The 19,427-nt window shown below is 39.2% G+C and overlaps 1 protein-coding gene across 4 annotated transcripts in view; it reads left to right on the forward strand.

Moving 5' to 3' along the window:
* Positions 1–19,427, forward strand: part of LOC150090276 (prolyl 4-hydroxylase subunit alpha-1-like) — a 91,316-nt gene that overhangs the window by 63,673 nt on the left and 8,216 nt on the right. For all 4 annotated transcript variants that reach the window (XM_090369053.1, XM_090369054.1, XM_090369051.1 and 1 more), the window contains exons 6-12: positions 5,919–5,952; positions 6,079–6,236; positions 6,853–7,026; positions 9,359–9,538; positions 9,631–9,705; positions 16,062–16,124; positions 18,178–18,246. In XM_090369053.1, coding sequence (XP_090225179.1) covers positions 5,919–5,952; positions 6,079–6,236; positions 6,853–7,026; positions 9,359–9,538; positions 9,631–9,705; positions 16,062–16,124; positions 18,178–18,246 — 753 coding nt within the window. The remainder of the gene's footprint in view (positions 1–5,918; positions 5,953–6,078; positions 6,237–6,852; positions 7,027–9,358; positions 9,539–9,630; positions 9,706–16,061; positions 16,125–18,177; positions 18,247–19,427) is intronic.

The raw sequence follows: 19,427 nt of genomic DNA on the forward strand, positions 1-19,427 counted from the left end.
TACCAGTTAGAACAAAGAACACGTTACTGCTTCTAGGTACTTCGTTCTTTCTGTTTTCCACAGAAAACTACTTTCTCCGAGGTAAACTGCATCTACAACCGGAATCTCAAGAATGACCTGTACAGTATGTTTATTTTTAACTTTCTACTTTGTTTGATATCTTATTAAATCTCGTGGCAAGAATCTCTTCGCTAAAAAATATACTTCAGGCAATCGTGTTTCCCTCACTGGTAGACTGTAAGACAGACGTTTAACTTTCCAAGCATCCTCTATCGACTAGTTCCTGTTATTTTAGTTCAGTAATGATCCCTGTTAAGTGGTGCAAGATAGGTCTGTGTGTGTACAAACTCAACTCTCTATGGAGCAACCTTCAGCTGAAGCTAAAACAAGTTTTGAAAAATGAATGAATGGCAATGAGGGAGATGTTCTTATCTCGTCGTGCCTGCTTTTTAAATGAAACTTCCTGTAGAGAGAAGAGGATAGTTTGCAAAAAATATGGAAGGGGAGGATAATAACTTATGATTGGATTAGGTTAGACGTCCGTGTTTGTGTGTTAAACGCCGAAATAACTAAAACTATGAGGAATCAGTAAATTGAGTTTGCAATTGCGTGTTTTCTTCGGTCGGCTTGTTGCTTTTTGGACGAAAAAAAAAACAGTTTCCAGAAGAAAAAAGCATGCACACTTCGCCCGAATAGGCTTTTTATTGACGAAATTCTAACTCAGAGCTTTTCCACCACCCGTTGTGAGAGGATGTTGATTAAGACCACGGTGCCTGTGAGACTGTGTTTGAAATACAGGTAATGTCGTTTTTATATCCCCTAGCATCATTGATGTTTTGGGTCCACAATGTAACACCAATGGTTCAGGTGGACTGCAAGAAGAAGTATCTAGTCTATTTTCTTTTCCTGGTTGTTCATTCCTTCTTCTATTTGAATTTGCTGTTTCCTATTGCTTTCTGAGGTTCCGAACAGTTCTGAGAAGAAGTAGTGGGAAGAAGTCGCGAATGAGACGAAGTGTGGGTGGTCCGTACCTAGATACAGTATAGTTTGGGAAGGACGCTACGTGGTTGTTTCCCATTAAGATTATTATTATATTAAAACCACTATTACACCTCATGAAAATTAATAATATAGTTTATTAGGCTGTTTGCCTACATTACTGTACATTAGGGTGACGTTTCGGGTATCTTACCGATACCCATCATCAGACCAAGCTGTTGGGGGAATAGAAAATAGAAAGGATTACAAATTTGAATGATTTAGAATATTACAATTACCAATTTATAATTACAGTTATCAATATTACAATTACAATTTGCCAATTATGGTTCTAAAGCATTAGGTTTTAAATTGCCGTTGCAATAGAAAACAGGAAATCTAAGGTAAATTACAAAGAGATTAAATTCTTACTTGCTGACAGATTCTTCCTCCTGAAAAAATTCTATCAGCAGGTAAGAACTATAATTTAGAATCATAATTGGCAAATTGTAATTGTAATATTGATAATTGTAATTGGTAATTGTAAATGACTTAATTATTTATTAATTATATAACTCAATAACCATGTATTATTGGTAATTGTGATACTCTACATTCAAATTTGTAACCCTTTCAATTTTCTATTTCCCCAACAGCTTGGTCTGATTATGGGTATCGGTAAGATACCCGAAACGTCACCCTAATGTATAATAATATAGGCGAACAGCCTAATAAACTATATTATTAATTTTCACATGGTATAAGAGTGGTTTTAATATAATAATAACCTTAATGGAAAACAACCACGTAGCGTCCTTCCCAAACCATATTAAATTAACCGTTCTTCTAACTTTGTGTCGCGGTGAGAACTGGTAAACTAGCTACCGTAATTACTGTGTTCAAAGGAGACAGTTATTATATTTGGAACAGATGATAGCCTGATTTACTGCCATCTGCTAACCTGCAGGATTCCATAGAACTGGCTTCTTGCTAGTCCTCTGCTTTGGTCGTCTTTTCATACACTGAATAAGTGTTACCAGTATTTCATTAATGCTATCTTTAAGCTAATGAAGAGGAATAATATTCGTCGCTGATGAAGAGGAATAATATTCAGATGTTTTGTTTTCTTCTTGTTTGTTTTATATATATTTTTTGCTAATAAAGGATTTTTATATACAGGGTGATTCACTACCAGTGCGACAAACTTGCAGGAGGTGTAGGAGGCACAAAGACGAATCGGGATCACATAGCATTGCAGGGTCTGAAATGTCTTCGTCATGCGGTAAAGGACGTTGAACGGGAGGTCGCGTGAACAGCGATCCCGCTGGAAGTCAGCATTTGCAAACCGTTTCTGTTAAAGAAACCAAGTAGCAAAAGTCCTCCGGAGTGGATAATCTGCAGGCTCCAATGATTGGACGCGTTGCAGATGGTATGAACTCATTTGGTTTGTTGACAGTATCCTCCATACAGTGGATTGGGAAATACCCAATCGTTGGCCTATCGCTCGAGTACTCGTACTCGGATTGCCTTCTGCAAGACGTAGGACATTCTCCTCATTGTCTGGCGTCCTCGTCGTTCGCTCTCGATTCATGGTACCTCTCGTGAAACAACCAGTCTCACGTAACCGTCTGTGCACACGTGCGAAAATCGTATGATGAGGAGCACGCCTGTGCGGGAAACGTTCCTGGTACAAGCTGTAAGATGTAAAATCTTACATGTTTAATATTTTAGAAAAAAAAGTGAGATTAATGTAAAATAAAGATTAGGAAATGGCAATATGGGGCAGCGGAACAGTACTGGTCACAAATACTAATTAGATAATGGGTCACAGGCAAAGGGATTAAATGTAGACAAAGTAACGAGTAAAGGTAGCGTGTGAGACTACGGGCCGAACGTGTCTATGGCTACTGGCGAGGAGGTGCGAACAATTTTGGCTAGGACAGAACATACGTGAAGGACACAATCGGTCGGACATTCCTTTTGATCGAGGACACCCGGAGACCAGCCAGGTAGTAAATAGGGGTCAAATGCTCTAGTGAGATTTTAAAATTGGCGTCCGACTGTCGGCGATCGCAAGGTTAGAAGATAGTGAAAAACAAATTCGTTAAAAGCACAAACAAAGTAGCCGCGCGCTTCAAAGGAACAGACAATCTGGGAAAATTTATAATTTATTAAAATAAGAGGTTGCATTGTACATAGTAAAATTAGCTTGAGAAAGGTCGAAGGACGAATAGGGCAGAAAGAAAGTCGAAGAAAAGGAGAAGATTGGTTATAGAACAAAAAAGCAGACCTGACATACTAGGGCGGTACATGATTGAAATGACAAAAAGGAGTGAACAGGGGAAAAGAGAGAGATCCGTCAGTTGAGCTTTATGTGGGTGGTTATGAAGATGAGTTAGAAACAGTGAGAACCCCGAGTTGAGTATGTGGGGGTGTGTGGAAATAAGTTAGGGGAGACGCAGTTGAAGTTTTTTTCGTGTTAGAAAATGTGAGAACACAGATCCCTCAGTTGAGCTTTATGTGGATGGTTATGAAGATGAGTTAGAAACAGAGAGAACCCCGAGTTGAGTATGTGGGGGTGAGCCTTCTTGTGGTGGTTTTGTAAAAATGTGAGTTAGAGACAGAATGGAGTGATGTGGGTATTAATGGAAATGGGTTAATGTTATACTAAGTTGAGTTTTTTTTTTTTTTGTCGGTGTTTGATAGTTGGGTGAGATAGTTTGGACACAACACACAGTTGAGAATTTGGGGGTGTTTTGCGAAGATGAGTTAGTAACATGGGCAGTTGAGGGTTCTGTTGCGGCAGGAAATATGTGTCAGTTAACAGTTGAGTGTTTGGTCGTGGTGGGAAAAGAGCAGGGTAGCGCCCTGTGAGGTCTTCTTCTTGAAAGTGTTTTTTAATAGGTGGAGCGAGAAAACGAGGGTAGCACCCTATGAGTTTTTCCTTGTGAAAGGTTTTAATAAGGTGGAGAGAGAGGGAGCGAAATCCGCAGAATCAGTAGCTCGAGAGAAAGGAGCGAAAACTCGGAATTAGTAGCTCGATATAGTGGCGAATGGAAGTAGCCCGTGTAAGTTGAAAAAAGGCCTCAGGATGAAGATAGCAGTCCCCATATCGACGGAGTATGATAGTATGCAACGTGCCAGCCCAGTTAAAGTGTACAGTGAGTCCATCAGAATACCAGAATTGTGATCCTCATTAGAAAATTCGCTAGGAGTTCTAGAATGAATGCCCTGATATACGATGATGACATTTCCAACTAAGAGTGGGAGGATCCAAAACAGCGAAGCCGCCTAAGAAGAAATTAAGTAAGTGACTAACATAGTATTCTCGTTACCTTAAAGGACTTTAGGACCCTAATAACAGATTAGTGGAGATTTAAGATACTAAGAGATATATACATGTATAAAAATATATACGTAATGTAGAGAGAGATAAGTTAGGTAATAATAAAAGAAATTTGACATGTATAACTTTGTAATTAGTGAAAGGAGCTAAATAAGAAGAAAAGGGTGTTAATGATGGTAGTGGCTTTGATTAATAATCAAACATATGTTATGTTATAAGCAAAAGAGAGAAAAGGAATATTTGTCATAAGTTGTTTCCTAAAAAATGTAGGTATGATTAGCATTTTGGAAGGGGAGGGTAAAGTCCTAAACCAGTGTATAAGGTAAGAATTATGGAGCATGTAAGGAAATTTATGGATCATGTGCAAGGAAGGAAATTATAACAGTTTGCTGTACTAATATCGTTTGTGTTGTAAAGGAAAGGATAACATTAATAGAGTATAACCAATGTACTTAGTTATATATATAACTAATACTAAGTAGACAAAGTTGAATATTAATAGTACATGCCTCAGTTTGTTCATTTTTTTTATGTTGTATATATATGTAAATAAACTATGTTATATTATATATTTGTGTGTGTAGTTTGTCATCCTGGAACACCCATCTCTTCCGAAGGGAATTATAATTAATCGAGAAGTTCCCTTGAATTTGGAATTCTCCTAGGAAGTAAAAGTCAGATGCGTAAGTGGGGGAAATAAGAATAAAGTGGACAAACACCTAAAAGGGAACAAATAAAAAACGAAATAAAATTAAGAAAAAAAAAAAAAAACAATAAAACGAAAATAAATAAATATATAAATCATTTCTTGTTTTTCCACTCCCCACAAAGCGCAGAGCGGCGCGCCCGTTACAGTCCGCAACTCCATACGCGAGGTGCATGTCGGCCAGTTCAACGTTTGAATACTCGTCCATCCTACTGCCTCGGAAACCGGTTCGCAAATGCTGACTTCCCGCGGAATCGCTGTTCACGCGACCTTCCGTTCAACGTCCTCTACCGCATGACGAAGGCATTTCGGACCCTGCAATGCTATGTGATTCCGATTCGTCTTTGTGCCCCCTACACCTCCTGCAAGTTTGTCGCACTGGTAGTGAATCACTCTGTATACAACTGGATTCTAGGACTTTATCCATTTGCAAACTTATCATGTGGTTAGTATAATCACTGAAAAGGGCAAATTTGTTTTAGTAGAAATGAATCTTTTGATCCCCTTTATTATCAGCCCGCTGGGTAGCACAGTTAATACGATAATCGTTATCTTCACTCCCCCAACATCGTGTGGCAAAGACCTGGGTTCGAAACCCGTCGGTAACGAGAAGTTTTTTTTTTTTTTATCACAGGACACACGCAATTTACAGACATATTATATATGGTGCAACACGCCTAAGTTGCTGATGCGCCTAAAACCCTACTCAACCAACTAACCAACAATCCACAAACATGCAAAGAATAGATTATAAAAGAAATTTAATTTATCTCAAAATATCAAATATTGCGTGCAATGCCTGTCTATACATTACTTTTGGAACATCTCTCCTTTGTATATTTAATATCTAGTTTCAACTATTTATTATTTATGAACTTTATCTTGCAGCATGACGGTCTTTTTGAAAGTAAAGATATTGATGGTGAGTACTTTATTAATGGAGATGAATTTCTCTCACGTATATTTTCTAGTATTTTTACTACTTTTCAGAGAATTAAATACATTTTTAATTTAGTGGATGTTGCTAAGATTTTTCTGTTTTCTACAGTGGCTTCATACGATACTTTGGGATCCCCTGTGAAAGAAACGGGAATTTTTCAAAGAAGAAAGAAAGAAGAGCCTAGAAAAATTACGCTGGGAGAGGCAGTGACAGATGCTGATGACTATCACAATTTTGTTGATCTATGTAGAGGGATTAAACTTCGAGTAAGTAGTTTCATTTTATTTCGCCAAGTATAAAATTTAATTTAAAAAAATCCAACCACTGGGAGTTGAATTATTATATGCTGTCGGGCGCACGAAGAAATAATAATTGCTGGATTTCTGTTGATCCGCTTTTAATGAAATTGGGATTACTCCACGTCTCTCCAGTAGAGTTTAATATAGAATTTCATGAAAGTCCATCTACGAGGGATTCGAATTATTACAATTTTAATTTCATTAATGCCGATCTATTGGGCTAGATTTAATGAAATTTGGGAGGTCTCAACAAATGTTTCTAAAAGAACGAAATATAAAAATTTAATGAAAATCCATCCATTAGGAGTCTATTTGTTACATGCGGACGGACGGACGCATATAGTGAAGAGAACAGGTACATTACGCATATATACTAATGCGCCTAAGAAGCCTTTTTCTTTAGTCCAGTAAAGCAGGCAACCCATGTTTTCACTGGTTGCTGCCGAGATGATGTATTAGTGATGTATTCATTAATTATTGTGCCATATACACCATATATCTACATTCAAAATTGCTCTTTGTTAAATCGGTCCATAAAATGTCCAGATTCCGAAAAGATTCAAACATTTGTTAATGATTTCAGAGTCCTGCAGAAGAATCCAAATTACAATGTCGCATAACCAATCGGAATCAACCTGCACTAATTTTGCAGCCTGTGAAGATAGAGGAATTTAGCTTAGATCCATATATTATTCAGATCTACGACATTATGTCTGATAAAGAAGCCGAAACAATGAGAACAATAGCTATACCAAAAGTAGGTGGAATATTACATTTTTTTTTTAATTTCAATATTATTTCTAATAAATAATAGTATTTTATTTGCTACAAAGGTTAACTCTATATTACTCAATTTTAGTTCTTTCCAATAGTTATAAATACTACGGTGATTAAATTATTTATAAAGAAACCTTACTATTCAGAAGTTTAAATTAGTGAGATTTTATTGGAAATGTATACTCATTGGTCAGCAAATTAGAAACCTTTTGTAATTGGTGGCAATGGATACTTAAACATACGGTATGTAAATACAAGCAAGCTGTTACGTGGTGTGACCATAGTTCCTTAGTATCAGATAAATAATGTACGGTTAGTTGATTCAGCTCATAGAGAAGATAGGTGGTCTTTCCGATTTTCAGAAACGTTTTATTGTTGGAGTACCTTTAGCAGGAACCACAACTGAAGAAAAAAAGGAAACTACTGGTGTCGAAAGCAACCTCCTCAAAAGCATACAATTGGTGGAAGACGAAAGGACCATGAGTCTTAAAAGGAAAAGAGTCGGTACTCGAAGAACGAAACCGCAAGAATTGAAAGCGATTTGTACTTCAGAATAGAAGGTGCAGTTGCAGCAAGTGACAGAAAAAAATTCAATTTACCCAAAGAAAGACTCATTGCCAACCGAAACATACGGCGGGAGGTGAAATCTGGGATTTGGTAGGCGGGTGCATATGAGAAAGCCACTTCTCTATGTGAAAAATCGAAAGATTCGACAGTGATGCTGTCAACGCCAAGGTTGGACTGTGCAAATGTGAAAAAAGATCACGTGGTCTGACGAGTCTCCATTTATACTTTATGCACCAATGGTAGAGTGAAGGTCATTAAACCATTTGGCGTGAACCTCATTAAACCATACATCTAAACTGTCTCGTATCCACCACTCAAGTGGCTGGGGGTGGTATCGTGGTATAGAGATACGTTCTGTTGGTACGGATTTATACGCTCATACCATTATAAGATCATATTATCTCCACTATATCGGATCAACTTCACCCTGCAATGCTTCATTTTCACCTGTATTGCGATGAATTCTTTCAAGACGACAATGCAGTTATCCATATTGCAAAAATTGTATAGTAATCTTTGGAGGAACATTCTAAGATTTCCAACATTTACCGTGGCCGCCTAATTCTGCAGATCTGAATCCAACTGACACATCTGGGATACAGTAGAAATAGCAGTTCGGCTTTGCAGTTCTTTACTGATCACAATAAAGCAGTTGACAAATGTCCTGATGAAAGAATGGTTAACTCTGGAGCTAGACTCTTTCAGATGTAACTAGGAAAAAAGGTGGTCCTACCAGATATAGAAAAAAGGTTTGTAATTGTTTGCCCAGTGAGTTTATTGTCCGCTTTTGTATTTCGGTTGGTTTTAGTAGACGAAGCGAAACATAAACATGAAAAAATCCTTTCCGTTATTGGAAAAGTTAATACAAAAATTTAATAAACAACATATATCTAGAAAAAGTCAGGTACTCAGGAAGCATCTCATACAATTTGTATGAGATGCTTCCTGAGTTAGCAACCCTCCCCTCCAATAATTGCTTAGTTCTTCCTTGAATTTATTCAAACAACCCACTTCCAAAACAGCAGATTGAAATTTGTTCCAACAATCAACCACCCGCTGGTTGAAGAAAAACCTCCACACATCTATTTTGTAACCAACCTTCCTTAATTTGAATTTATGCCCCTCATGTGTGAAGTCTGAACAAGAGGAAGAATACCATCAGCATTGAGTTTGCTCAATCCATTCAAAGCCTTAAAACACCTCAAGAAAATCATCTCGCGGGTATCTAGTCTCCAGACGCTGCAATTGGCTGAACTGAAGTCTTTCTTGTTAAGACCACCCTTATCGAGTGGTCTTAACAAGAAAGGCGTAAATTAAGCAGAAAAATCACTCGCCTAATTTTTTTTAGATCTTATCAGGAGCGGGAGTAAAGTAGCACGCGCTCTTTGAGTGGACCAGGGTTCAAGCCCGTGACCGCTAAATACAATTAACGTTTGTATTGATGATTTATTGTAAACTCCACTGACCTGGTGGTCGTGCCGGAATATAAACAAGAACCTTGCCAACCTTTATATTGTCCACAAACCTGATAAACATTAAACCTGATATACCTTAATCTATACTAGCCTTAACCTTAACCACCCTTTCTGAGTTAGCTGTGTGATTTTGTCAGATTGGAATCTATGTAACATATAATGGGAGATACCTGTGCATGGATATACGGATATGCACGCTTAGACGCGTGTGCATCCTTGCTTCAATTACACGTGCTGATTTAACTTAAACGTATTTCCTTATTATCTTAGCTTAGCAGATCTATGGTTCAAGCCAAAGCAGGAAATGAAGAAATTTCTGTGACAAGGACCAGTCAGAACGGTTGGGTGTCTCCTCATGAACATCCCGTTGCGTATAGAATCAATCATAGAGTCGAAATAGTGACGGGATTGTCGACAGATGTTTCTAAGGAACATTCTGAGATGGTACAGGTAAGACAGTTTTCACTAATTGAATGTAAAGAGAGAAGAATTGAATCATAATATGATTAAGATTCTTGATAAAATTTCTTTTTTAATTGCAGGTTGCTAATTACGGCATGGGTGGTCATTACACGCCTCACTTCGACTATCTCATTGTAGACAAGCCTCCAGATGAGGTAAGAACTGTGACTCGTAATTCTATCCACAAAACTAAGTTTTCGAATTCATTGCATAAATGAGGCATTATTTAGTATTTCGTTGTGTATGTGGTTTATCACTGGTATCACTAGTAGTAGTTTTGTGATATATTGCTGGTAGTAGTTTATATAGGCCTTTAACTGAAATATCAGAGGCCTATATAGGCAACACGAACAAAAATGGTTGCTATAACAATACGAGGTCTGATCAAAAAGTTCTGGAATACAGCTAATGTGATGAAGTAAACGATGAAGGAAGCTTAGCGTCTATTTGGATGTGTCCTTCGAAGTCTTCTTGACATTGCATACACTGTCTCTTAGTTGGTTGTAGTGTTTTAGACGCATCGGCAACTTAGGCCATATTCCGCGTACATAATGTCTTTAAATTGGGTGTGTTCTGTGGTCGATTTGCTGTTTGCCGGACGAATAACTCAACAATGTTGTGAAAATGGCCCATAAAAATTCATTGACAGGATTCGAACTCAGGTCTTTTTCACCAGCTGTGGAGCGGATGGTAAACTTTGCTACTCACGAGGGGTAGAATTTTAGTCTCCTTGACTAGTATACACGTATTACAACTTCTGCAACTTCTGGAAGAATTCTGATAACTTCTTTTGGAATTGCTTATAGCTCCTAGGTCACGTTCTGAATAATTTCCCCAGTCATTGAAAAATCTGCAACCTTTCAAGGGCACCTTAAGCTTGCGAAACAAAAAATCTCAGGATCAAAATCCAAAATCCGATTTAAAAAAAAATTAAGATAAGCATGGCCTTCACATATGATCGAGATTGTCTTGCTTTTTTGGGGCTTTGAAGAAGAAGACGGAGTCTTCCACTGAGAGGACTGGGCCTTTGTTTTCGAGTCATAGTCGTTCACCCACAATTCGTTACCAGTAATGATGGAAGAAACAAAGGATAGATTAGCAACGACACATTGACCAAGATTCTACCATGCGAGAATTCGCCGCTTTCTGAGATCACAGTGAAGATCAGAAGCACAACTTGGCTGAAATATGTCGCATTCTCAAATGTTCTGTTAAAATTGATTGACGTGCGGCATAAGAAATACTAATTTCACTAGCAACTTCGCGGATAATTAAACGTCAACCAATCCCGAGCAAATCACGGAAACGAGCGATTGAATCATTGGTTTTTGAAGTTGAAAGGTGGCCAGAGCGTGATCACTTTCGATGGACAAGTAGCCTTCTTTAAATTTGTGAACCATTGAAAAATGTTCAAATGACATCGGCATCTTCTCCTCTGAAAGCTGTTTTTAGCACTTCGTGGCGCTCTATTGCACTTTTCCCTAATTTGAAACAAATTTTAAGCAAATTCGCTGTTAAGTAAAATCGCTCATTTTAAAATGTGACGAAATACGTCAACAACTATAGGAGTGCACAAAATAGTGGAAACACCTGTGATAAGAGTTACAGATATGTACTAATATGGTGGTGGGACACTCTTTGCTTCTAAAACAGCTCGTATTCTACGTGAAACATAGTGGAATAGATTCAAATCAACCTTGAACTGTTTTAAGAGGAATATTGAACCATTCTTCACGAAAACCTTTCAAGCACCTTGAGTGATGAACGTGTAAGAAATCTGCTTCTCATTCTCCTTTCCAAATATGCCCACAGTGGCTCAATAACGTTTAAGTCTGGTGATTGTACAGGCCATGGAAGATTATTAACTTCAGTTTCACATTCCTCAACCCAAGACTAAACACATATGGCTGTGTGTATTGGAGCAATTTTATCATCTTGAAACACAGCATCGATTGTGGGAAACAATGCTTGCACCATGGGATGAACCTGGCCACTCAGAATATCAAGATAATCTGTAGCAGTAATTCGCTCTTTCAGGGTAATGATAGGACCTAAAGAATGCCAATATCTTGGCATTCTCTAGGTCCTATCATTTTTACCTAAACAATTGTTGATCCTCCTTCATGTTTTACGGTTGGCACAAGACAGTCAGGGTGATGTGCTTCCTTTGGCAGTCGCCAAACGTAAACTCTACTTGATGTTGGAAAAGTGTGAATGATGATTCCTCTGAAAATATAACATGTTTCCAAACATCAAGTGCCTAGTTTTTATGCTGCCATTGCATCCTATTTCTAATATTACCATCAGTAACGAGTGACTCTACAATAAATTTAAGCTTTATGAAGTTCTTTCTAGAAACTGGATTGCAATTGTTTCGAACTACAATCTTTTCAGAGTCCGGTGGTCTCTTTGAATCAGCTTCGATTTTCTGCATAATTCGTTCTATCAGGTTTTGTTTTTCCATACCTGGTAAATGCAGACATCACTTTCGATCTCTCTGGCTACAAGGAGCCTTGCTGGGTTCGTGGCTGACTGTAGGATTGAAGATTCACGGACCACCTGGGACCACCACGTCATAACGTACAAGATTGCAAGAGATTTGACAAGACCACCAACAGTTAAGCAGATGTCGAGTAGATATGCCATCACGAATCCAAACTGGAAGCTCTTCAGGAACCTACTGAACACAGCGGTGGAAAACAACCAACAGGAACTGGGAATCCGAACTGGGAGGAATCTAAACAGGAATCCGAACTGGGAGCTCTTCAGGAACCTACTGAACACAGCGGTGGAAAACAACCAACAGGAACTAAAATTGCAGACTGACTCAGAAGTACTACAGAAAAAGATAACTGGAATAATCACAACCGTAAGTGAAAAAGCAATCAAAAAAGGAACCCAAAGCCCCGGGGCGGTCCCCTAGTGGACACAGGAAATTAATGCTCTTCGCAAGGTGGTAATTAAAAGAAGAAAGGAATTCCAACAGCATGCAGGACCTAGCCAGAGACTGAGGTGGAGGCCCTAAGGCAACATTACAGAGATGCCAGAAACCGGTACACGGAGGCTATACGCAACAGTAAGAAACGAACCTGGGAACACTTAGTGACAACTGGGAATGACGACCCATATGGAACAGTCTATAAGGTTATAACCAACAAATTCCCCAGGGGGGGGGAGTTATCACGTCCATCCGAACCTCACAAGGGCAACTGGCAACTACATGGGAAGAATTTATACATAACATCTTAAATACTATCTTCAAGGAACCTGCTATTCCAATCCTACCGGAGAAAGACCATCTATGCCAGGAAAACAGTAACTATGGTACCCAAACAAAGGAACCCCCATTCACCATGGAGAAGCTTAGGGAAGCTGCCGCACAAATAAGGAACAAGAAATATCCTGATCTAGAGATGATAGAACCAGACATACTCAAAAAAGTAATAGAGTACACACCGCAACTCCAACTATCCCTGTACAACAGATGCCTAGAAGTAGGAAAATTCCCAACCAAATGGAGAACGGCGAATGTCAAACATTATAAAGAGCCCGAAAAAAGCAATGAGAACGCCCGAAATCATATAGACCTATTGCACTTCTGTCAATGGTCAGCAAACTATTTGAAAAGCTGATTTACCAACGGATCCTCAGGCACTACGAAGCAGCTGGTCTCCAAGCTCGAAATCAATACGGGTTTAAACCAGGATCTTCCACAATAGAAGCACTGAGAAACCTACTTAACGCAGCCAAAGAAAGTAACACTAAACATTTCCTAGTAATTTCAATTGACTTTGCCGGGGCGTCAGAGGAGCAAAAGTACCCATCAACCTCTACAATGTTATAGAAACATATCTATCCAACAGAAAAATAGAGATAAATACCCCATACAAAAAAATCAGAAGAATGGTGCATAGAGGATGTCCGCAGGGGTCTGTTCTCGGCTCACTCCTTTGGAACCTGGTTTCTGATGAGTTCTTGAGGATGCACCTGGACACTATGGGCGCACAGGCCTTTGCGGATGATCTGATCTTAACAATGCAAGCGAACTCGAGAGCACAACTAGAAAATTAAGCAAACCAAGCCGTGCAAACACCCTAACAATGGCCTCCAAACATTTTCTTACAATATCGCCGACAAAATCATCGTCGATACTACTAAGAGGAATACTGCTAATCACACGACCACCCCAAATTAAGATTGAGGGGAAAACTATTAAGCTTGCGAATCAACTGAAGTACTGGGAATTATACTACACATAAACTGTCCTTCTAGCCACACTTCAAGTATTTGAGACAGAAGATCACAAGTTATTCAGCCATGGTGGCTAGTTACGAGGCGTGACTGGGGCTTAAAAAGCGTATTCTAGCCCTCTACTACAAAACAACTTTCCTTTCAATGGTAGCATATGCCTCACCAATAAGGTACGATAAAACCACTCTAGTAGTGAACAAGAAAACCCTTGGTGCAATGCAACGCACCATCCTGCTCACCATTACACGCGCCTGCAGCACAGTGAATACCCCTGCGCTGCACGTAATAGCGCAGCACTACGGCTGGATTTGGAAATAGCAAGAACTGGACTCCTCTACTATCTGTCTAAAGGAATAAGGAATAGCCACCGCATTCCAAGACTTCACAATAGACCTGACCAATGACCGCAAGATGGAAAATTCCAGGCTTCAAGCACACCTGTTGCGGGTCTGGCAAAATAGGTGGATTGAAACAACCAAAGATTCCATCACCCACAAGTTCATGCCGCAACTAGACAAGCTTTACCCAAAATCGCCAAAATGGTTCTTTCCAGGGCTGCAAACAACATATATGCTCACCGGACATGGACCATTTAATGCAAAGTTAGTGGATTTCGCCCTGACAGAAGATCCCAGATGCACATGCGGTAAAATAGAAACCTGGGAACACCTCATACACGACTGCGGGCAGTATGAGGATCTCAGGTGTACCCTAATCACGAAAATAAGATACCTTCCCAAAGGACAGGCGCACTGCACTGCACTGCCTTCTAGATACGGAGAGGGAGTACAGAGCCCTGACTTGCTTTGCGCAAGGACTCTTCTCAAGAAGGAGAAGCTACAAGCAATACACCAGGAATGAGAGAGGATGGTAAACCCCATCCAACTGACTTGACTGAACTGGACGGGACCTGGTCCTAAGAGTAACAACCCAAATGGAAATCTCCATATAACAAGAGGACCAACTATAGATTTATGCTGGCCATATGGGCTATCAAGCCACGCTCCCTTGCGTGGCCCTTTTTCCCCCTCTCCCGCCGTCCTCTTCTTCGCCTGGTGGGGCATACCTCACTGATCACCTTGGGCCACCTTTCCTATCGTCCCCATACTTCTGTATTTTCCCCTCAGTCTTCAGCCTTCCTTCCCCTACTCTGTCTGTCCACTAAATGTACTCCCCACACCATGATAAAAAAAAAAAAAAAATCAAACGGATCCAAATTCTAAATTCCAAACGTTTACACAAATCCTTACTTCAGCGATCACCCCACGTGGATTTTTTTTTTAGGCCCTAGCCACTGAAATCCCATGAAATTAGGTGGCAGGGCCTGCCAGAGTACAAATATCAATCTACTGGGTACCTGGTCTGCCTCCACGGGGCTATCTGTGGGCAACGTTGGACCTCAGCAGGGATCCAGCGGCTAAATGTCCAGAAGAACAACGATACATGACGCTAGACTTACAAAATCCATACACTTTTAAATCTCTGGCCTTCCCAGCGAACTGGTACACCTACAATAAAAGCAACGCGGAGATGGGGGAATCCTCTGGTACCGTTTGACACGAATACACTTTACACTTTTCATAGGATTTCTCTGGATATGTTAAACAAATCAGCAGTTTTAGCCACCGATGCCCCTGCTTTACGTGCACAAACAATTTGATCTCTTTGGAATTCGGAGATGTCGGTCATTTTCTTCATGTACCTTTTTATATCACCTCTAAATAAGCATTAGCTTTTATCGTCTTTACTTCACAGTACTACCTACAAGAAACAAAAACAACTCATCACTGCATGTTCATAAATACATCATATAGCCATTACAAAACTACTACTTTCATATCAGGTGTTTCCATCATTTTGTCCACCCCTGTATTTAACGCGCATTCATTCAAACTGACTGCAGATAGACGGATGATTCATGTCGCAACTCGCTAGGACGACGCCACAATTTCATGATACAAAGTCCGTCCCCGAACTTTTTGATCACACCTCACGTATTAATCATTTACTCTCTTGCAAATTTGTGGTATTTTAATTTTCCATGAAATGAGTCGTAGCAAGAGTAAATAGACTGCGGTGTCCAAAGAATAGACTTCAATGTTCTAAGGATAAGTTCCTAATAATAAGACTTAAGTGTTTTAAGAATAGATTTTAGGATCCTAAGTAGAAATGTTAATTCCCTATCCAGCAATGGCATTTATACTACATATGACTAAAGAATATTGCAAGTTATAATCATTTTAACCAATTCATATTTCAGCGCGAGAAGATAAACGAAAAAGAATTACGTTCTGGTGATAGAACTGCCACTTTGATGTTCTATGTAAGTATGTCTTTATCTCTGGTTAATTTCGATAGAGATTATTGTAACTCAATACAGAATAGTTTATGGTTAAAGCCTCAAGTTACGTGATATTGCACTATCCTTTAGCCAATCAACCCGCCACGAGAACATCTTTAAGGAATTAACTATTCTGTAATCTAAATTACTCCACACCATCAGGCATCTCTCATATTGTGGAGTTATACTTCGCAACTGGGTTGTCAACATTGCAACACCGGGGTACCTGCTCACCCACTGATGAGGAGCCAATAAGCTCCGAAACGATGCTGTATGGATGATGGTATCCGCTGAGAATAAGTAACAATAGTCCTCTTCTATGGTGAAGCATTACTTATTCGAGGTAGTGCAATATCATGGTAACTCGTTGTGAAGGTATTCACAATATGAGATGTATTTAATGATGCCAATTTATAACTACTAAAGTAGTTGGCTACGTACAGAAATGATGCAATTGCACTAACTTGTGCGCTAGTGTAACTCAGTACTTTATTTATATCTTCTGTTCATTAATTACACTTAATTTATATCTTCTGCGGTTCAATACGTATACGAGGACTGTTAGAGAAGAAAAAGCCATTTAAAATCAAGTCTCCAGTCAATGACATTATTGCTGAACGTATTCTATACCTCAATCTAAATGAGGTAATCTATCTTGCTCTAATATGGTTTTCTCAGAGATGCCCTGTTTGTTCAGTAAATTTAAACAAACGATGCCTGATAACATCCTGGCTTTTCTTTCACCAATCATTGTATCGGTATTTCTCAGGCAGCGCGAGTTCAACACATGAGTTTGTGCATATATGCGAATACTTAGGACTGTATTTTTTGAATTATGCAATGCATTTTGAGTTAATGCGAATCTGCAATCAACCCGCCACGAGAACATCTTTAAGGAATTAACGATTTTTGTGAAATTAATAACACTGTTACACCATGTTGAAGAGCTAGTTGTAACTTCAACCAGTAATGAGGTGCTAACCTCATCTTCATTATTTCGTCTGTATATAAGTGAAGTTTAAATAAAAATTAGAAAAATTTCCAGAAATAAATATTCAGAAGCCTGTACACACCCAGAAAAGCAAAGCGACAAAGCTTTTTGTTTAGACAATTAGCACAATTGCTATCAAAAACAAGCTCGGAAAGATCGCACTCAAACTGACCCCCTCGTGGGTAGCACAGTTGGTACACTGGCCTCCCCACACCGGATGGAAAAGACCTGAGTTCTAATTCCGTCAATGACAAGAAGAATTTTTAGGGCCTTTTTCCACAACGTGATCAAGTTAGTCGATCTTAGAAGAGAGCAGCATGGTTTTTCTCCCAGAAACTCGGGTTTTTCGTCCAGCAAACCGACCACAAACCACATGCAATTTACAGACATATATATACGGCGCAATATGGCCTAAGTTGCTGATGCGCTCACAAACAACAAACTGACCCAAGGGGGAATGTAGCCATCACTTGAGAAGAAAATCCTAAAATGATAGAAGGGAAATAAGAAAGTTTAGGGGAGCCACAGTGACCACTTTTTCAGGAGCCAGTCGCCCTGTGGAAATTCCCAAGTATTTTCAACATTTAATCTTTAAGGAATTTTTGGACTATGCGAATCTGCAATCAACTGTACACACTCACTGTACTTAAATTGATGGCTGTTAAGTAGTGGAGAAAGGACTGTATCACGAAGGAAATAAAGGCAATTGGAGCATGGGTTAGAATTCTTTATCTTTGTTTTATACACCTTCGTGCATTCCAGGGTAGAAGAAACATTTTTATAAACACATATCATAAGGGGAACCAATTTTTTATTTTCAGGGCTTGATTTTAACTGAAATATTCGGTATCTTGGAGGTCAACTAGAAAAAGTGAACCTTGCCAAATATAATCCCAATGTTGCATTTAGTTTCATGATATCCTTAATGTTCGCATTTTTGCAACAGTCTTGACCCATAACCACACCACGGTTGTTTTCGTAAAGTAAAATTTGTTTTGAAATTTAAGTCGAAATATTCTCAAGACTCCCAATTTTCTTTTGCAGCTCACAGACGTCAATCGAGGAGGCGCTACAGCTTTTCCTAGAGTTGGAGCTGCAGTATATCCTAAAAAGGTTTGATTCATGCATTTATTCATAAATATTATACTGTCGTACAAATATTGTTTAGATTGACTTTTTTTCCCCTCATAATGCCCTATCCTTTCCATCATGTAATATGATTGTCTCTTGAGTTTATGATGGGCATGGTGGCTAGATCCAGTCTTCCTAACATTTCGCGGATACAGATCTAAAACGGTGTTAGCAGGCCGGCCGCGATATAGTCCACTGGACTGAACCTATTGGTAACCCTCTTATAGGCATCTGGATCAGTTACTGTATAATCTCGATGCATCTACTCTGTTAGATAGCGACTGGAGGGAGCCCGAGTAGTTTTTATGCGGGGGGGACATCGTCCAGACCACATTTTTTCAAGGAACTGAGTAGATCCTTACTGTATGTGTGCCATATCCAAAAATTTCATTATATCGTACAACATGAGACTCCCTTACCTTTTCATTACTACTGCATATATCACGAATAGTCAAACTAAGAGAACAAACTTATTTGCGAAAATATCTAAACACACTTCCTCATTCAGTTCAGAAATATATATGGTCGTAGTTCGAATCTCAATGATGTCCATTTCCACTTACAGTCTATCAAACCCCACTCACTTTTTCTGACGCAATCCCAATTATCAGTCGATTCAACCACGGCTCATCTTAGGTATCTAATTGTTCTCTGTATGGGCCTTTTTCACAACATGGCAGAGTTAGCCAGTTTAGGCGAGGGTAGCAGTTTTTCTCAAGAAAACTTGGATTTTTCATCCAGCAAACAGGCCAATCCACCAACAAAACACACGTCATTTGGAAACAATATATACGAGGCAGCGTGGTCTAAGTTGGAGATGCGTCTGAAAACCCTACAACAACTTTTGTTCGGCCGCCACCTCTTCCGGGATGATCGAACAAAGAGGCAACATTTATGAATTTTCTGTACCATTGCAGAACCGTAGGTCTACTCAGTGGCTCCTTTTTTAATTGTGTTCGAAATTTACGTATGCTGTACTGTATACTAGGGGTGGAAGACTGCAACTAACTCGTTGAACAAAAGTATGTACCTCATTGGGATGGTAATTTCCACCATAATTTCAATTTTGTGATTGTACTGCCATCTATTGTAGTGCACATATTTTCTGGAGGATGAATAAAAACTTGAAGATATCTTCTTTCACCTGGAAGTTTCAGGTTTGT

Source organism: Mastigoproctus giganteus, chromosome 2 (assembly GCF_048544385.1).
Source record: "Mastigoproctus giganteus isolate SK-2022 chromosome 2, ASM4854438v1, whole genome shotgun sequence".
In the NCBI taxonomy this organism is placed as follows: domain Eukaryota; kingdom Metazoa; phylum Arthropoda; class Arachnida; order Uropygi; family Thelyphonidae; genus Mastigoproctus; species Mastigoproctus giganteus.